Raw genomic sequence first — 17,500 nt, forward strand, 5'->3', positions numbered from 1 at the left:
GACATGATCTCCCTGAAGTAAAACCATGCTGATTTTGGTCCTCTAAATTGTTTGTCTTTATGTAAGTCATAATTCTTTCCTTTAAGAGGCTTTCCATTAATTTCCCTACTACTGAAGTTAAACTAACTGGCCTGTAGTTGCCAGATTCTTCTCTACTGCCCTTTTTATGAAGAGGTATTACATTTGCTATTCTCCAATCATCTGGGACAGCTCCTGTTAATAGTGACTGATTAAACAGATCAGTTAATGGGACAGTTAGCACTGAACGAAGTTCTTTTAAAACCCTTGGATGAATATTATCAGGACCCACTGCCTTTGTAACATTTATTTTTGATAATGCTAACAAAACCTCATCCTCTGTAAAAAGATTACTGTTAAGCTTGTTTCTATTTTGCATAGCATCCCTTAATGTAGACATTGTATCTTCACAATCTTTAGTGAAAACAGAACAGAAGTAATCATTGAGACAGTCTGCAATCTGCTTATCTCCTTCTATTATTCTACCATCAACTGATTTCAATTTTACTATTCCTACCTTATTTTTTCTTCTTTCACTGATATATCTAAAGAATGTTTTGTCCCCATGTTTTACTGACTGTGCTATCTTCTCTTCTGCCTTTTTCCAGGTCATCCTGAAGAAAAGACAAAATTTGGGGAACCCTCACTCTATTCCAAAAGAAAAAGGTATTTACGCCACACCTTATGGAAATTTATGTGAAATACCGACTAACGAGCCTGAAGCATGGCAACAATGAACCTCTCAGAAAAATCGTGCCTAGACAATACTAGCGTTCAATCACCAAGTAGTCCGCTTCAGAAAATCTAGATTAGAGAGGAGAAAAGGACCCTGAAGAAGAAGGACCTTTCTTAAGGACAACCTCCAAGGGGAAACAGAGGACAACTTCACCAGATCTGCAAACCAGATCCCGTGAGGTCAGACAGAGACTATTAGAATCACTGATGCCTTCTCCTGATTAATACGAGCCATTACTCGGGAAAGGAGGGAAAACAGAAGAAAAAAGGAACACAAGACCAAAGTCACAAGAAACCGCCAGAGCGTCGATCAGGGATCCAGTACAATATATACATCCTAAAAAGATGCTACCATAACAGTGTAGCGTACTATAACAACAAAGCAATCTCCTATGTGAGAGATTGAACAAACAAACTCCAAATACATATAAAAATAAAAAATGTGAATTGATAATAGCAGGACCTCAATTAAATATGTATATTTGCCTAGAACTGCCATCAGATGTCAGCAAATACTAGTGAAACGGAGGATATCCTGAAACATAAAACTGCAGAGACATATTCCTGATTGGAAATAAAATAATTTTTGTTAGAAAATGGTTATGATGGCTGACATAGGATAACAAATACAAATCTCAGAAAGTGTTATAAATACCAAGCCCTGAGATTTCAAGTTTAAGGTATTAAAAAATTAAAGAAATAAATGTAATGACCTCAAAACCCCACAAGATAGTGCCAAAAACCCAAGGAATAACGGATAGTGAAATATTAATTTCAAACTACAGAATATATGCCGTTATGGAAATTATCACACTGACAGATATAATATAAAAATTATGCAGATTGGACCTTCAGCTAGATGAACTGACTCCTAAATAAATACCGGCATTCTTTCACTGTAGGACATTATCCTACACACCAGCCAGCCAGCCATGAAAAATATAAGATTAGTTATGTATGTCCCAGTAGGAAAAACACTCTTGACAAGGGGAATGGCCACGTGAAATAACCATGATTACCTCCCACAGAATCATTTCTGGAACTGGATACAAATATCCCATCTCTTGCCGGCTGTTACGCTAGGCTTTACCTGAAACAGCTGCCATCTATTTCGGCTGTTACTGTCAGAAATTGCACTATCAGCGGGGGGAGCAATAACGGGGCATAGACGAACAACGAAGGGAGGGCATTAGCGATCGCCCCAACAATGAATACACAGGAAGAGGAAATGAGAGAATAGGTCACGCCCACTCCAAACTGAACTGCGCCACAAAAGCCCTCAGAAAAAAAAATCATCAAAGCAGGCGCCATATTCTTTATAAAAAAACAGGCTCGACTGAGTAACTAAACCTCTACCTGACATGTTGAGTCAGCAGTGCCCTGGAAGTTATCTGAACTGGAAAAAAAAAAAAAGTCCTACTGTCCGCAGGGAGAGACTAATATACACTCCTGTATATGCACCACAGAATAAATAAAGGCAGAATGCTTATTATGCACATACTCTCCCCTTGTGTCAGCGGAAAATTTATTAAACACATCACTGCCTGTTGCGCCTGTAGAAATGTGAGTGACTTAAGGGGAGATACTGAACCTTTTTCTAGGTCGCTCCATCGTGCTCCCAAGAAAAATACTACACAAAATCTCACACCCACACCGGAGCTCTGTTGTTGTTAGAGGTATAAAAGAAGATGACGGTATCAAAACTGCGCCATCAACGGTCCTAACCCTTACTAGGCAGTCAATAGAGGAAAATGACTAGAGACCAAAACGATCTGGCCATTACATTTAATATAATGCATATATCCATAAAGATGGGTCAAACAGGGAAACAGAGTGAAGAGAGAGTATCGCCTCGATACCCAGACCCCACCCACCATAAGCCGGAGCTAACAGAATAATTACCCGGTCCTGGGCGCAGCAACTTCCCTGTACTTGGTAAAAAGCAACTAGTTGCTCAGATAGATAGATATATATATATAAATATGAACCCCTTCAGGAGGTAGCAGGTCTCACTGTGTCCCTGATCTTCCAGTCCTTTCTCTAAATATCTCCTGTGAAATATAATTGAAGAGACTTACCCTCCAGGGTCTTTTGCTGTGGAGCAGTCACAGCAGCTCCAGGTTTGAAAGCCTCATCCGACCGCTACCAGGGACCTGAAGAAAACAAGAAAAACGGAGTAACCAACCCTGGTTTTCTAGAATAGGGGTAGAAATAATGTTAGAAGTTAAGCAAAGACAACATCACCGTCTTCTAACTGCTAAAATACACTATTACTCTTACTAAAGAGATTGACATGGACACAGCATAACCCCAATCCTTGCTTGCAGGGACAAAGGATTAAAGGGACACTGAACCAAAAACATTTCTTTCATGACTCAGATAGAGCAATTTTTCTTCGTTCTCTTGCTATCTTTATTTGAAAAAGAAGGCATCTAAGCTAAGGAGACGGCAATTTTTGGTTCAGACCATGGACAGCACTTGCTTATTGGTGCTGTACAATCAGCAAGGACAAACCAGGTTGTTCACCAAAAATGGGCCGGCATCTAAACTTACATTCTTGCTTTTCAAATAAACATACCAAGAGAATGAAGAAAAAATGATAATAGGAGTAACTTAGAAAGTTGCTTAAAATTGCATGCTCTATCTGAATCACAAAAGAAAAAAATTGGGTTAAGTGTCCCTTTTCATACACCAACTTCGCACATCCACCCGATAAACTAGGCAAAGAATGACTGGGGATTATGGGTGCTGGGTGTTCTTTGCCTCCACCTGGTGGCCAGGAGTTGAATTCCCACTAGTAATTAGAATGGATTTGTGGATTCTCCTTGCCAATGGGAAAGAAATAAGAACATATTTTGTGTCACTTTGTGTAACTATTCATCTATTAGTGATGTATAAGCTCTTAAAAAGGTACAGCGAACACCTTGTAATTACAACATGTTCCAGCAGTCTTTCAATAGATTTACCCATCAGCACTGTCAGAATGTTGTCAGAACAGATAACACCTTGTTTGCTGCAATTGTTTTTCAATGGCCAACTTCCATCTACCACATATGTGGATATTATCGACAAATATGTGGCAGGGTAAGGCTTATGAAGCCTGCAATGTGCTCTTTTAGTTTTCAGGAAAATGCACAATTGCAAGACTTAAAAGGACATGCAACCCTCATTTTCTTCTTTCATGACTCGGATAAAACACATTTTAAACAGCATTCCAATTTACATCTATTATCTAATTTACTTCATTCTCCTTACGTATCCTTTGTTGAAAAACATACCTAGGTAGGCTCAGAAGCAAAAATGAATTACTGGGAACCAGCTGCTGATAGGTGGCTGCCATATATGCCTTTTGTCATTCGCTCATCCGAAGTGTTCACCAAGCTTTTAGTACTGCACTGCTGCTGCTTCAACAAAGGATACTAAGAGAATGAAGCAAATTTGTCAATATAAGTAAATTGGAAAGTTGTTTAAAATGGTATTCTTTATCTGAATCATGAAAAAAAAAATCAGTTTAGTCTTCATATTCCTTTGAATTATATGAAAACAAATAATGAAAGTATTTAATGCACTAGACACGTGCACACTCCTGAGATTGTCTTCCTGCTTTTCAACAAAAGATTCCAAAAGAAAAAAAACTGAAAATTTGATAATAGGAGTAAAATTAAATAGTTGTTTAAAATTGCATTCTCTATCTGAATCATGAAAGAAAATTTTTGGCTTTCATGTACCTTTAAATTCTTAATTATGACAGGACAAAAGGAGGTATTCTCAGTCCAAATATTTTTTAATAGTAATAAAAATTACAACAATATAAACATATACAAAAAAAAGAATTCAGGAAATACGGCATACACACATACCCTTTTATATGCAAGCACAGGCATACCTCGCTAATACAGCGGGTTAGGGGCCGCAAATTGCTGTTAAGCAAAAAACGCCTTAAAGTGAAACAAGGTGGTTTTTCCTTTTTTTTTTTTTCACTCGACAGTGTGTTTAAAAACGTGAAAACGTTTGAATTAGTGCAATAGTTTAACGCAAGCAAAATACAGTCTTCAATTACTATTCAATAAAAACTGTACAATACCTGAAAAGCAGTGACAATTACTGTAGTGAAATTCAGCTTCAGCTCCGTATTAGCGAGGTATACCTGGATGTAAACAGCTATATATACACACACATTTGATGTATGTTTCCTTTATGGATATTCATCTCATTGGCACTAAAGTTTTCGGACTACACTAACAGCAAGGCACATCCATGAGCTGCGTCCACTCATTTCTTACGGAAGATTAGACACTTATTGTTAGCTGGCATGTCCACCTGTAAAACAAGAAAAGGTTTAGGGGGATAAAGGGCGGCTATGTGCCACTGGTAGCCTGCAACAGTAACCAGGTGATAATATTATGAGCACCAATATATGCAGCAGGGGAGTTACTTGTTGTATATGTAGGCTGCAAATCATTTAAAAAATTACAGGTTGAGTATCGTTCCCCCACTTGCCCCATCCCTCTGGACTCGCACAGTGATACGGTATGCAGCATCTGTATCCTAATGAAACTTTACAATTGAGATAGCACAAATCAAAATGTTGCATTTAGAATATTGAAATTAAAATATTAAAGGGACAGTCTACTCCAGAATTGTTATTGGTTAAAAAGATAGATAATCCCTTTATTACCCATTCCCCAGTTTTGCACAACCAACACTGTTATACGAATACACTTTTTACCTCTGTGATTACCTTGTATCTAAGCCTCTGCAGACTGCCCCCTTATTTCAGGTCTTTTCACAGACTTGCATTTTAGCCAATCAGTGCTGACTCCTTGGTAACTCCAAGCACTATGTTATCTATGTGTCACACATAAACAAACACCCTCTAGCTGTCAAATCCATTCAGATAAAAAGCGGCCTTCAAGGGCTTAGAAATTAACATATAAGCCTACCTAGGTTTAGCTTTCCACTACGAATATCAAGAGAACAAAGCAAATTTGATGCTAAAAGTAAATTGGAAAGTTGATACATGCCCTATCTGAATCATGGAAGTTTAATATTGACTAGACTGTCCCTTTAACCATTTGAAATATCATTAGATAAAATTTAAGGCCTTGGCAGTTTTTATACATTGATTCCTCTTGAAAAAGGCAGAATATCTGCGAATACGCAAGGAGCATTTTAAACGGAAGCTGCTTATGCGTTTTTAGTAAACCTTTTAAAATATACTCACTGTGAGGATCTTTGCTTATGGATAATGTCTGTCCTGTTGAAGATTTAATAAACTTCATTTTGGAAAACATTTTCCTGTGAGCACTTTCCATTTAGTGGGAGATTGACGAAGGGATAATATATTATGCTGTGATTCATTTTCTCCTAAGATTCCTGAATTCAAGGGACAGTCTATTCAACACTAAACTTTCATAATTTTAAATAACTTTCCAATTTACTTTTATCACCAAATTTGCATTGTTCTCCTGGTATTCTTTGTTGAAAGCTAAACCTAGGTAGGCTAATATTCTAATTACTAAGCCCTGAAGGCCACCTCATCTCTTTTCACAGCTAGACAGAACTAGTTCATGTGTGACATATGGACAAGATTGTGCTCACTCCCGTAAAGTTATTTATGTGTCAGCACTGATTGGCTAAAATGCAAGTCTGTCAAGAGAATGGGGATAAGGGAGCAGTCTGCAGAGGCTTAGATACAAGGTAATCACAGAGGTAAAAAGTATATTAATATAACCGTGTTGGTTATGCAAAACTAGAGAATGGGTAATAAAGGGATTATCTATCTTTTTAAACAATAACAATTTCTGGAGTAGACCGTCCCTTTCAGTGACACCTAAAAAGTGAAGTGTCGCCCTTATAAGATTGCATTTGGGGTCAGTTAAAAGGAGAGACTGAGGCTGGCAGCATCTTCTTAACCTTTTAACGCCGTTATGCCGTTCTATTCCGTCATATTTACACTGGGCTTTAAAGCCGTTATGATGGAATAGAACGTCATAACAAACGGCTGTCCTGAAGCCTTCTGTGCTTCAAGGACTTGATCGCGGTCTGGAGGGCGTTCCTAGGGTTGTAGGGACACCCCCCAGATGCGATCCAATAATTGAAATCTCGCGATCGTATGCACGATCGCGTAGTTTCAATTTGTCTACATCGGAACAGGTGTTCCGATGTAGGCACTTTAACCCTGTCACGAAAGGGTTAAAGGGATATGAAACCCAAACATTTTCAAAATGATTCAGATAGAGCATGCAATTTAAAACAACTTTCTAATCTATTTCTATTATCAATTAATATTATTATCGGTTATTTGTAGAGCGCCAATTTTCCTTTGTTCCCTTGGTATCTTTTGTTGAAACGCACAGATGTATGCTTAGGAGCCGGCCCATTGTTGGAGCACTATATGGCAGCAGTTTTGCAAGAATGCTATCCATTTGAAAGAGCACTAGAGGGCAGCCCTATTTCCCGCAATGTAGTGCTGCAGATGCCTACCCAGGTATCTCTTCAACACAGAATGTCATAGGAACAAAGCAAAAGTAAATTGGAAATTCTTAAAAATGTTATGCTCTGTCCGAATAACAAAAGAAACCGTTTGGGTTCCAAACCCTTTTCAGTGAAGTTTTATTCTATATTTGTATCTATTGCACATTATTTCTTATATATAATTTGCCAACACTGCTCTGGGGGATACTGAGAGTGTAAGGCGCCCAAAATTGTTATTTAATGTTGTCAGCAAAGATACATTTACAAGGGAGTCCTATTTTTACATGAGAAATGTTCCTCTATACAAAATAGTTTTTGTATCCCTTTAAAGAATGGTCAAGTTTTGAAAATCACTGCAAATGTAGGTTGAGGCCGCAGATTCGGCTGCTAAATATACATTGCTTTGAATGATTATCTAAAACAGGATTACTGGCATAGAAAAGCAGGAGAAATTAGGGAAAACTTAATTTGCAAATAATTAGATGGGGTAGGACGTTTTTTTTTTTTTTTTTTAAAGGGACATGATACACAAATGTTGAATCAGTGGAAAGTGATGTTGCGTATCTGTAAAAAAGCCGACTATAAAATATCACGTGAACGTCTCTATATAAAAAATAGAAGATACTGTATTTATCTCAACATTTCCTCAGTAGCTACATCCCAATGTTAAGGGACTTTAAATATCCAATCAGGATGTTTGTTACGGGACTTGCAAGGGAGCATGCATCTGGCATGTGCAGACACAGTCACTTAAAGGGACAGTTCACCCAAAAACTTTCTCCCCTTTAAATTATTCCCAATGATCCTTTTTACCTGCTAGAGTGTATTAAATTGGTTGCAAGTAGCTCCTTTACTCCTATTTCAGCATTTGAAATAGCTAATTTAGCTTGTGGTTTCCCAACCTATACTGAAAGTTTTGATACTGGAGTATAGGCTATTGACAAGCCTAAGTAAACAAAGCCAGCAGAATAAGTTACACTCTCAGTGGGATGTAGGATAGTTAAGTAATAAAATGATCATTTTCCATTGTTCTCTCTTTGTATTGAGCTATGGTGTTCTAGACAATTATAAGATAAGGAAGCAAGATTGTGTACATAAAGTTATAACATAATGAGATCTGATATCACCTTACGTCCAACCCATTGTAATAGGCTGTGGTTTTAAAGCACAAAACCAGCTACTTCATATACACAAATAAACCCGAAAAAGCAATTTCTCACATATTTTATACTCTGCAGGTGGTATAACAAGTCATTTAAAATACATTAATGGAAAAACAATTTTACAGTGTACTGTCCCTTTAATTTTTCTCCTCTGTTTAAGGAAGTTTACTATGTAATATCACGAGATTTAAATAAAATCCAATGTGACCACAGTAAAGCAAAGTGTAAACTCAGAACTGATTGGCTGTGTTTTTTTCCAATATGTAAATAACCGTAAAAATAGCAGCATTTGATTATTAGTGAACTGAAGAAATTCTGGAGGTAAAATATCTTCCTTTTTAACATAAAGATACTCATGTGATATGTTCTGCATCACTTTCATGTCATTTAGCATACAAGTATCATGTAGCACAGATCTAAATGATCAAAAAGAAAAGGCTAGAGGCGCCACCTACAGTACTAAAAATGTACTAGCAATATTAAAATGTAATACACGGTATAGCGGCTCCTCTTCAGAAAAGATGACCTGGAACCGTTTGGGAGTTCTGAAAACACAAAAGGCTGCACCAATTGGATAGAACCTCAAATCACAATAATATTGCACCTAATAAGTGCCAGGTGAACATTCTGCTATCATTTGCAGCACCCAGGTTTCTCCGTTAGAACTATTTTCTCTATTGAGAAAGATTTTATTTCTTTTTTAGTTCAAGTTTTTAATGATATTTTTGTGATCATTTATTTCCTGATTGAAACCTTTTTTGAGTCTGTTAATCTATAGTTAAAGGTTTTTTTGTTGCTTTAAAAGGAAACTTTTCCAATTATTTACTGGTGTTACCAAAATTTAACCCTTTGAGTACTAAGCACTTTCCCACCTGGGTGCTAAGATTTTTATTTTTAAATTTTTTGAACAAATTTTCTTTTAATTTTTTTTTTTCTCAGACCCCCAATACTTACACTGTGGGAAAGGTTAGGTGATTACTTTTCCAATGGTGGGTCTCGGGGGTCTGTAGCTGCTTAGATGCCTGAGATACAGGCTTCTAAGCAGCATGCCCCCTGCTCAGATACTTATCATTGTTAAGTATAAATAAAGTTGCGCGGTGATGTCATCATGTTATTGCACGTGACGTGTCCGCGCATAACGTGAAGCCCCGGCGATGCCCATCACTCTACAGGCACGATCGCTGGGGTAGGAGCCCCCAGATCTCCCTTAAGGTGGGAGAGTGCTAGTGACAGCTCTGAGCCTTCATTAACACCAAAATGGGAAACTCTGTGACGGCTCAGAGCCGTCATTAGCACTCAAAGGGTTAAAAGCACATCAATGCATTTCACTTTTGAATAGAAACATTTTTGCAATATACTTGCTTCTAATAAAAGCCATCACTGTTTTTAGTGTGAAATGTTACGGCGCATGTGCAGCATATCTAAATATGACTGATAGATCAGCATATTAAATAGTGTGCCTGCTCAGAGAACTAGCAGTGTCTTGTATCACCAACACAGTACAAAGATACTGCTAGTTCTTTCAGTAGACACACTATTAGTTTAGTGTATGAAGCATATTTAGATATACTTCACAAGCACAGTAAAATCTCTCACTTAAAACAGTGATAGCTTTTACTAGAAACAGTTTTGTTAATCCAAGTATATTACAAACAAATGATTTAAAAGTAAAATACCTTTAAATGCATTTCAGTTTTGGCTGGAATGTCCCTGTAAGCTAGCCGATGAGCTTGCAGACACCATAAAAAAGTTTATTTGTTTAGATACCCAGACTCATGTATACAGTGAGAAAGTACACACCTGAAGTTTTCTGTGTCTTTTAGCCCTTTGAGCCAAGGTGGATTTGATTGAAATCACTAGTCAGTAAGACTTGATTTAAATAAGTTGTTTTCTACATAAAGACTCATCCTTGCTGGTTGTTATAATCTTAAAGGGATATGAAACCCAAATGTTTTTTTTTGAAAAGCAGGAATGTATGCTTAGGAGCTGGCCTATTTTTGGTTCAGCACCTGGGTAGCACTTTCTGATTGGTGGCTAAATGTAACCCAGGGTGCCCAAAATAATCTTACAGAAACCCCTGGGAGAGCATGACATTGTGAATGGATTAGTGGAATTAAAGTGAATGTAAAATTTGATGCTAAAGTGCCTGGTTTTTAAAAATTTGGTTAAAAACAGGGGCATTTTAATTAATCAAAATTTACATTTCACTCGTTGTGAAAAAAAAAACTTACCTTTTAATCTTGACAGCAGCTCCAGCTTCCTCCTGTCGTAAGCCATTTCTGATGTCAGAAATGATGGATGGGTCATCCACTAATCACAGCTTCCCCCCCGGGGGAATCGGTGTCTGATTCAACGCCGTGATTGGAGGAAGCCGGATTCATCATTTTAGACTCAGGAAGAGGCTTTGCGACGGATGGAGGAAGCTGGAGCTGCTGTCAAGATTAAAAGGTAAGTATTTCTTCACAACAGGAGTGAAATGTAAATTTTTATGAATTAAAGTGCCCCTATTTTTAATCAAATTTTTATAAACCGGGCACTTTAGCATCAAAATTTACGAAAAAATAACCTTTGAACTATAACCTCAAATCGGAAAAAAAACAAAACATATTTTGATAGATTTTTCCTCAAAAGGCATTTTATTTTAAAACAATCCAATTTAAATCATTATTATTATTATATATTTTTAAAGAAATCCTTGATTTGTATCCACCCTGCATTTAGCTTAATCTGGCAAAGGTTCTTTGTGCGCAATTAACTAAGGGCCAACAGTGATCCCACAACATTTACGTGGCACCTTTTAAATGCAATATTATTGTGACTACTAAATTGTTAATTATTGTGAGATCATAATGTGTTTGAGATCCTACGCAATGGATGCACCTTATTTCTCATTTATATTCCTAGATCTAAAGAAATTTGTGAAGTTGGAACGCAAACGTATGTCTTTTTTTTTCCAACCCCAAATGTTAAAGGAATAGTCTAGTCAAAATTAAACGTTTATGATTCAGATAGAGCAGCAACTTTCTATTTTTCTCCTATTATATTTTTTTTTCATTCTCTTGGTATCTTTATTTGATTACAAGCTTAGGAGCCGGCCCATTTTTGGTTCAGCCCCTGGGTAGCGCTTGCTGATTGGTGGCTACATTTAGACACCAATCAGAAAGTGCTACCCAGGTGCTGAACAAAAAATGTGCGGGCTCCTAAGCTTACATTCTTATTGATAATAGGAGTAACTTAGAAAGTTGCTTAAAAACACATACTCTATAGGGATCATGAAAGTTTAATTTGGACTAGACTATTCCTTTAAATTTATTGTGTAACCTAATTCTAGGACATTAGACTTTGAGATGCTTTGTTTTGGGAAAGGTGTATTCTATTTAGTGTAAGTATCCGCCATAGTATCTAAGTTTTTGGAGATAAGGAAATAGCAAAATGTACTTGGAAAAACAAATAATAGATGTCTTATGCATTAAGACTAGAACAATCAGGGAGTGCTGTACCATTTGCTCCAGTGTCATCCCAGAAGTCTCTGCCAAACTCTGCAGTGCAGATGTGTCCCAAACACCCCAGGAAAGGTTCCTGAAAAACACAGATTCATCATGAGCATAACATGGTGAGATTATAGTATGAGAGACCCATACAGAGATAGAATTGATATTACTCCTAAAGTAGCCAATCAGTTTTGCAGTGTAGCGTGAAGGGTCAGCCTAATAGATGTGCAATGTGTATAAACGAGCAAAAGAATTGTAGTCTATACAGAATCAGTTAGATACAAGTGATGTGAAAGCTTCTGGTACAGAAATATCAGAACTCACAACACAAATTGTAGACAATGTTATAGGCCATTAAACACTGTGGCCTAGATTTGGAGTTCGGCGGTAAAAGGGCTGTTAACGCTCCGCGGGCTTTTTTCTGGCCGCACCATAAATTTAACTCTGGTATCGAGAGTTCAAACAAATGCTGCGTTAGGCTCCAAAAAAGGAGCGTAGAGCATTTTTACCGCAAATGCAACTCTCGATACCAGAGTTGCTTACGGACGCGGCCGGCCTCAAAAACGTGCTCGTGCACGATTCCCCCATAGGAAACAATGGGGCTGTTTGAGCTGAAAAAAAACCTAACACCTGCAAAAAAGCAGCGTTCAGCTCCTAAAGCAGCCCCATTGTTTCCTATGGGGAAACACTTCCTACGTCTGCACCTAACACTCTAACATGTACCCCGAGTCTAAACACCCCTAACCTTACACTTATTAACCCCTAATCTGCCGCCCCCGCTATCGCTGACCCCTGCATATTTTTTTAACCCCTAATCTGCCGCTCCGTAAACCGCCGCTACCTACATTATCCCTATGTACCCCTAATCTGCTGCCCCTAACACCGCCGACCCATATATTATATTTATTAACCCCTAATCTGCCCCCCTCAACGTCGCCGACACCTGCCTACACTTATTAACCCCTAATCTGCCGAGCGGACCTGAGCGCTACTATAATAAAGTTATTAACCCCTAATCCGCCTCACTAACCCTATCATAAATAGTATTAACCCCTAATCTGCCCTCCCTAACATCGCCGACACCTACCTTCAATTATTAACCCCTAATCTTCCGATCGGAGCTCACCGCTATTCTAATAAATGGATTAACCCCTAAAGCTAAGTCTAACCCTAACACTAACACCCCCCTAAGTTAAATATAATTTTTATCTAACGAAATAAATTAACTCTTATTAAATAAATGATTCCTATTTAAAGCTAAATACTTACCTGTAAAATAAATCCTAATATAGCTACAATATAAATTATAATTATATTATAGCTATTTTAGGATTAATATTTATTTTACAGGCAACTTTGTAATTATTTTAACCAGGTACAATAGCTATTAAATAGTTAAGAACTATTTAATAGTTACCTAGTTAAAATAATAACAAATTTACCTGTAAAATAAATCCTAACCTAAGATATAATTAAACCTAACACTACCCTATCAATAAAATAATTAAATAAACTACCTACAATTAACCTAACACTACACTATCAATAAATTAATTAAACACAATTCCTACAAATAAATAAAATTAAATAAACTAGCTAAAGTACAAAAAATAAAAAAGAACTAAGTTACAGAAAATAAAAAAATATTTACAAACATAAGAAAAATATTACAACAATTTTAAACTAATTACACCTACTCTAAGCCCCCTAATAAAATAACAAAGCCCCCCAAAATAAAAAATTCCCTACCCTATTCTAAATTAAAAAAGTTACAAGCTCTTTTACCTTACCAGCCCTGAACAGGGCCCTTTGCGGGGCATGCCCCAAGAATTTCAGCTCTTTTGCCTGTAAAAAAAAAAACATACAATACCCCCCCCCCCCCAACATTACAACCCACCACCCACATACCCCTAATCTAACCCAAACCCCCCTTAAATAAACCTAACACTAATCCCCTGAAGATCTTCCTACCTTGTCTTCACCATCCAGGTATCACCGATCCGTCCTGGCTCCAAGATCTTCATCCAACCCAAGCGGGGGTTGGCGATCCATAATCCGGTGCTGAAGAGGTCCAGAAGAGGCTCCAAAGTCTTCCTCCTATCCGGCAAGAAGAGGACATCCGGACCGGCAAACATCTTCTCCAAGCGGCATCTTCGATCTTCTTCCATCCGGAGCGAAGTGGCAGGATCCTGAAGACCTCCAGCGCGGAACATCCATCCGGACCGACGACTGAACGACGAATGACTGTTCCTTTAAGGGACGTCATCCAAGATGGCGTCCCTCGAATTCCGATTGGCTGATAGGATTCTATCAGCCAATCGGAATTAAGGTAGGAATTTTCTGATTGGCTGATGGAATCAGCCAATCAGAATCAAGTTCAATCCTATTGGCTGATCCAATCAGCCAATCAGATTGAGCTCGCATTCTATTGGCTGTTCCGATCAGCCAATAGAATGCGAGCTCAATCTGATTGGCTGATTGGATCGGCCAATCGGATTGAACTAGATTCTGATTGGCTGATTCCATCAGCCAATCAGAAAATTCCTACCTTAATTCCGATTGGCTGATAGAATCCTATCAGCCAATCGGAATTCGAGGGACGCCATCTTGGATGACGTCCCTTAAAGGAACAGTCATTCGTCGTTCAGTCGTCGGTCCGGATGGATGTTCCGCGCTGGAGGTCTTCAGGATCCTGCCACTTCGCTCCGGATGGAAGAAGATCGAAGATGCCGCTTGGAGAAGATGTTTGCCGGTCCGGATGTCCTCTTCTTGCCGGATAGGAGGAAGACTTTGGAGCCTCTTCTGGACCTCTTCAGCACCGGATTATGGATCGCCAACCCCCGCTTGGGTTGGATGAAGATCTTGGAGCCAGGACGGATCGGTGATACCTGGATGGTGAAGACAAGGTAGGAAGATCTTCAGGGGATTAGTGTTAGTTTTATTTAAGGGGGGTTTGGGTTAGATTAGGGGTATGTGGGTTGTAATGTTGGGGGGGGGGGGTATTGTATGTTTTTTTTTACAGGCAAAAGAGCTGAAATTCTTGGGGCATGCCCCGCAAAGGGCCCTGTTCAGGGCTGGTAAGGTAAAAGAGCTTGTAACTTTTTTAATTTAGAATAGGGTAGGGAATTTTTTATTTTGGGGGGCTTTGTTATTTTATTAGGGGGCTTAGAGTAGGTGTAATTAGTTTAAAATTGTTGTAATATTTTTCTTATGTTTGTAAATATTTTTTTATTTTCTGTAACTTAGTTCTTTTTTATTTTTTGTACTTTAGCTAGTTTATTTAATTTTATTTATTTGTAGGAATTGTGTTTAATTAATTTATTGATAGTGTAGTGTTAGGTTAATTGTAGGTAATTGTAGGTAGTTTATTTAATTATTTTATTGATAGGGTAGTGTTAGGTTTAATTATATCTTAGGTTAGGATTTATTTTACAGGTAATTTTGTAATTATTTTAACTAGGTAACTATTAAATAGTTCTTAACTATTTAATAGCTATTGTACCTGGTTAAAATAATTACAAAGTTGCCTGTAAAATAAATATTAATCCTAAAATAGCTATAATATAATTATAATTTATATTGTAGCTATATTAGGGTTTATTTTACAGGTAAGTATTTAGCTTTAAATAGGAATAAGTTATTTAATAAGAGTTAATTAATTTCGTTAGATGTAAATTATATTTAACTTAGGGGGGTGTTAGTGTTAGGGTTAGACTTAGCTTTAGGGGTTAATACATTTATTAGAATAGCGGTGAGCTCCGATCGGAAGATTAGGGGTTAAAAATTTTAATCGAGTGGCGGCGATGTGGGGGGAGCTCGGTTTAGGGGTACATAGGTAGTTTATGGGTGTTAGTGTACTTTAGGGTACAGTAGTTAAGAGCTTTATGAACCGGCGTTAGCCAGAAAGCTCTTAACTCCTGCTATTTTCAGGCTGCTGGAATCTTGTCGTTAGAGCTCTAACGCTCACTTCAGAAACGACTCTAAATACCAGCGTTAGAAAGATCCCATTGAAAAGATAGGCTACGCAAATGGCGTAGGGGGATCTGCGGTATGGAAAAGTCGCGGCTGAAAAGTGAGCGTTAGACCCTTTAATCACTGACTCCAAATACCAGCGGGCGCCCAAAACCAGCGTTAGGAGCCTCTAACGCTGGTTTTGACGGCTACCGCCGAACTCCAAATCTAGGCCTGTGTGTTGCTTGCTAGAATCCACAACAACATATAATGTAATGTTAGATAAGAACAAAAAGGTCCATCAAGTCTACCCATATTATTTGTTCAGTATCAACTTACTTCTTTCTTAAAGGGATAGTCTAGTCAAAATTAAACTTTCACGATTCAGATAGAGCATGCAATTTTAAATAACTTTACAATTTATTCCTATTATAAATTTTTCTTCATTCTCTTGGTATCTGTATTTGAATGTAAGCTTAGGAGGTGGCCCATTTTTGGTTCAGCACCTGGGTATCACTTGCTGATTGGTGGCTACATTTAGACACCAATCAGAAAGGGCTACCCAGGTGCTGAACCAAAAATGGGCCGGCTCCCATGCTTACATTCCTGCTTTTTCTAATAAAGATACCAAGAGAACAAAGAAAAATTGATAATATAAATAAATTAGAAAGTTGCTTAAAATTGCCCGCTCTGTCTGAATCATGAAAGTTTCATTTTGACTAGACTGTTCCTTTAAGATAGCCTTAAAGTGATGATAAATACAAGTGTATAACAAATGATAGGATATACAGTACCGTCACTAAGAATTAAGTGATCAAACATGTAAAAAAGGGTGCTAAACTCAGCGGAGCCGTTGCACAGTGCTAAACTCAGCGGCTCTGGCCGCCCACGGCAGATTAATCTCCTTCAACGAGGTGACGTTTGCACCTCTGAACCAATAGCAGTGCGTGCATACAGAAATCTGTCAGTTGACACGCATGGCTATTGGTTCAGAGTTACAAGCGGCACCTCATTGGTAGAAGATCGATGTGCCGTGGGTGGCCGGAGCAACTGAGTTTAGCGCTGTGCAACGGCACAGAAAGGGCGAGTTTAGCACCCTTTTTTTTACATGTTTGATCACTTAAAAGTCCACTCGACTTTTAGTGATAGTAAATTCTAGCGTTTGTTAAACGCTTGGATTTACCATCACTTTAAGCGTGTCCCGATCATTTTCTTTTATTTTACAGTTCTAGTGTTCACAACCTCGATTTTAGTCCATGAATAAACCACAATTTCTATAAAAAAACAAACAAAAAAAACTGCTTCCTCCCATTTCTCCTGAACCTGCTACCCAATTTAACAAATAAAATAATAATGCTGCCTTTAGGCTGAGACAAACTTGTTCACTATCATTCACAACGTTTTAAAGGGACACAAAACCGAAATTTTTTCTTTCACGATTCAGATAGAGCAAAGAATTTTAAACAACTTTCCACTTTAATTCAATAATGACATTTGCTTCATTCTGTTTGTATCCCTTATTGAAGGAGCAGCGATGCACTGTGGGGAGCTGCTGAACACATCAGGAGAGCCAATAACGAGAATCATATATGTATAGCCACCAATCAGAAGCTAGCTCTCATTAGTGCATGATTGCTCATGAGCCTGCCTATGTATCATTTTGAA

At 37.9% G+C, this 17,500-nt stretch overlaps 1 protein-coding gene across 1 annotated transcript in view; it reads right to left on the reverse strand.

Moving 5' to 3' along the window:
• Positions 1-4,518: 4,518 nt before the first annotated feature.
• METTL26 (methyltransferase like 26) overlaps positions 4,519-17,500 on the reverse strand; it is a 44,394-nt gene continuing 31,412 nt past the window's right edge. Inside the window, exons 5-6 of the mRNA XM_053694145.1 lie at positions 11,894-11,972; positions 4,519-5,073 (exon numbers count right to left, since the gene is read on the reverse strand). Of these exons, the coding sequence (XP_053550120.1) occupies positions 5,026-5,073; positions 11,894-11,972 (127 nt within the window). The 3' untranslated portion in view covers positions 4,519-5,025. The remainder of the gene's footprint in view (positions 5,074-11,893; positions 11,973-17,500) is intronic.

Source organism: Bombina bombina, chromosome 11, assembly GCF_027579735.1.
Source record: "Bombina bombina isolate aBomBom1 chromosome 11, aBomBom1.pri, whole genome shotgun sequence".
NCBI lineage: Eukaryota > Metazoa > Chordata > Amphibia > Anura > Bombinatoridae > Bombina > Bombina bombina.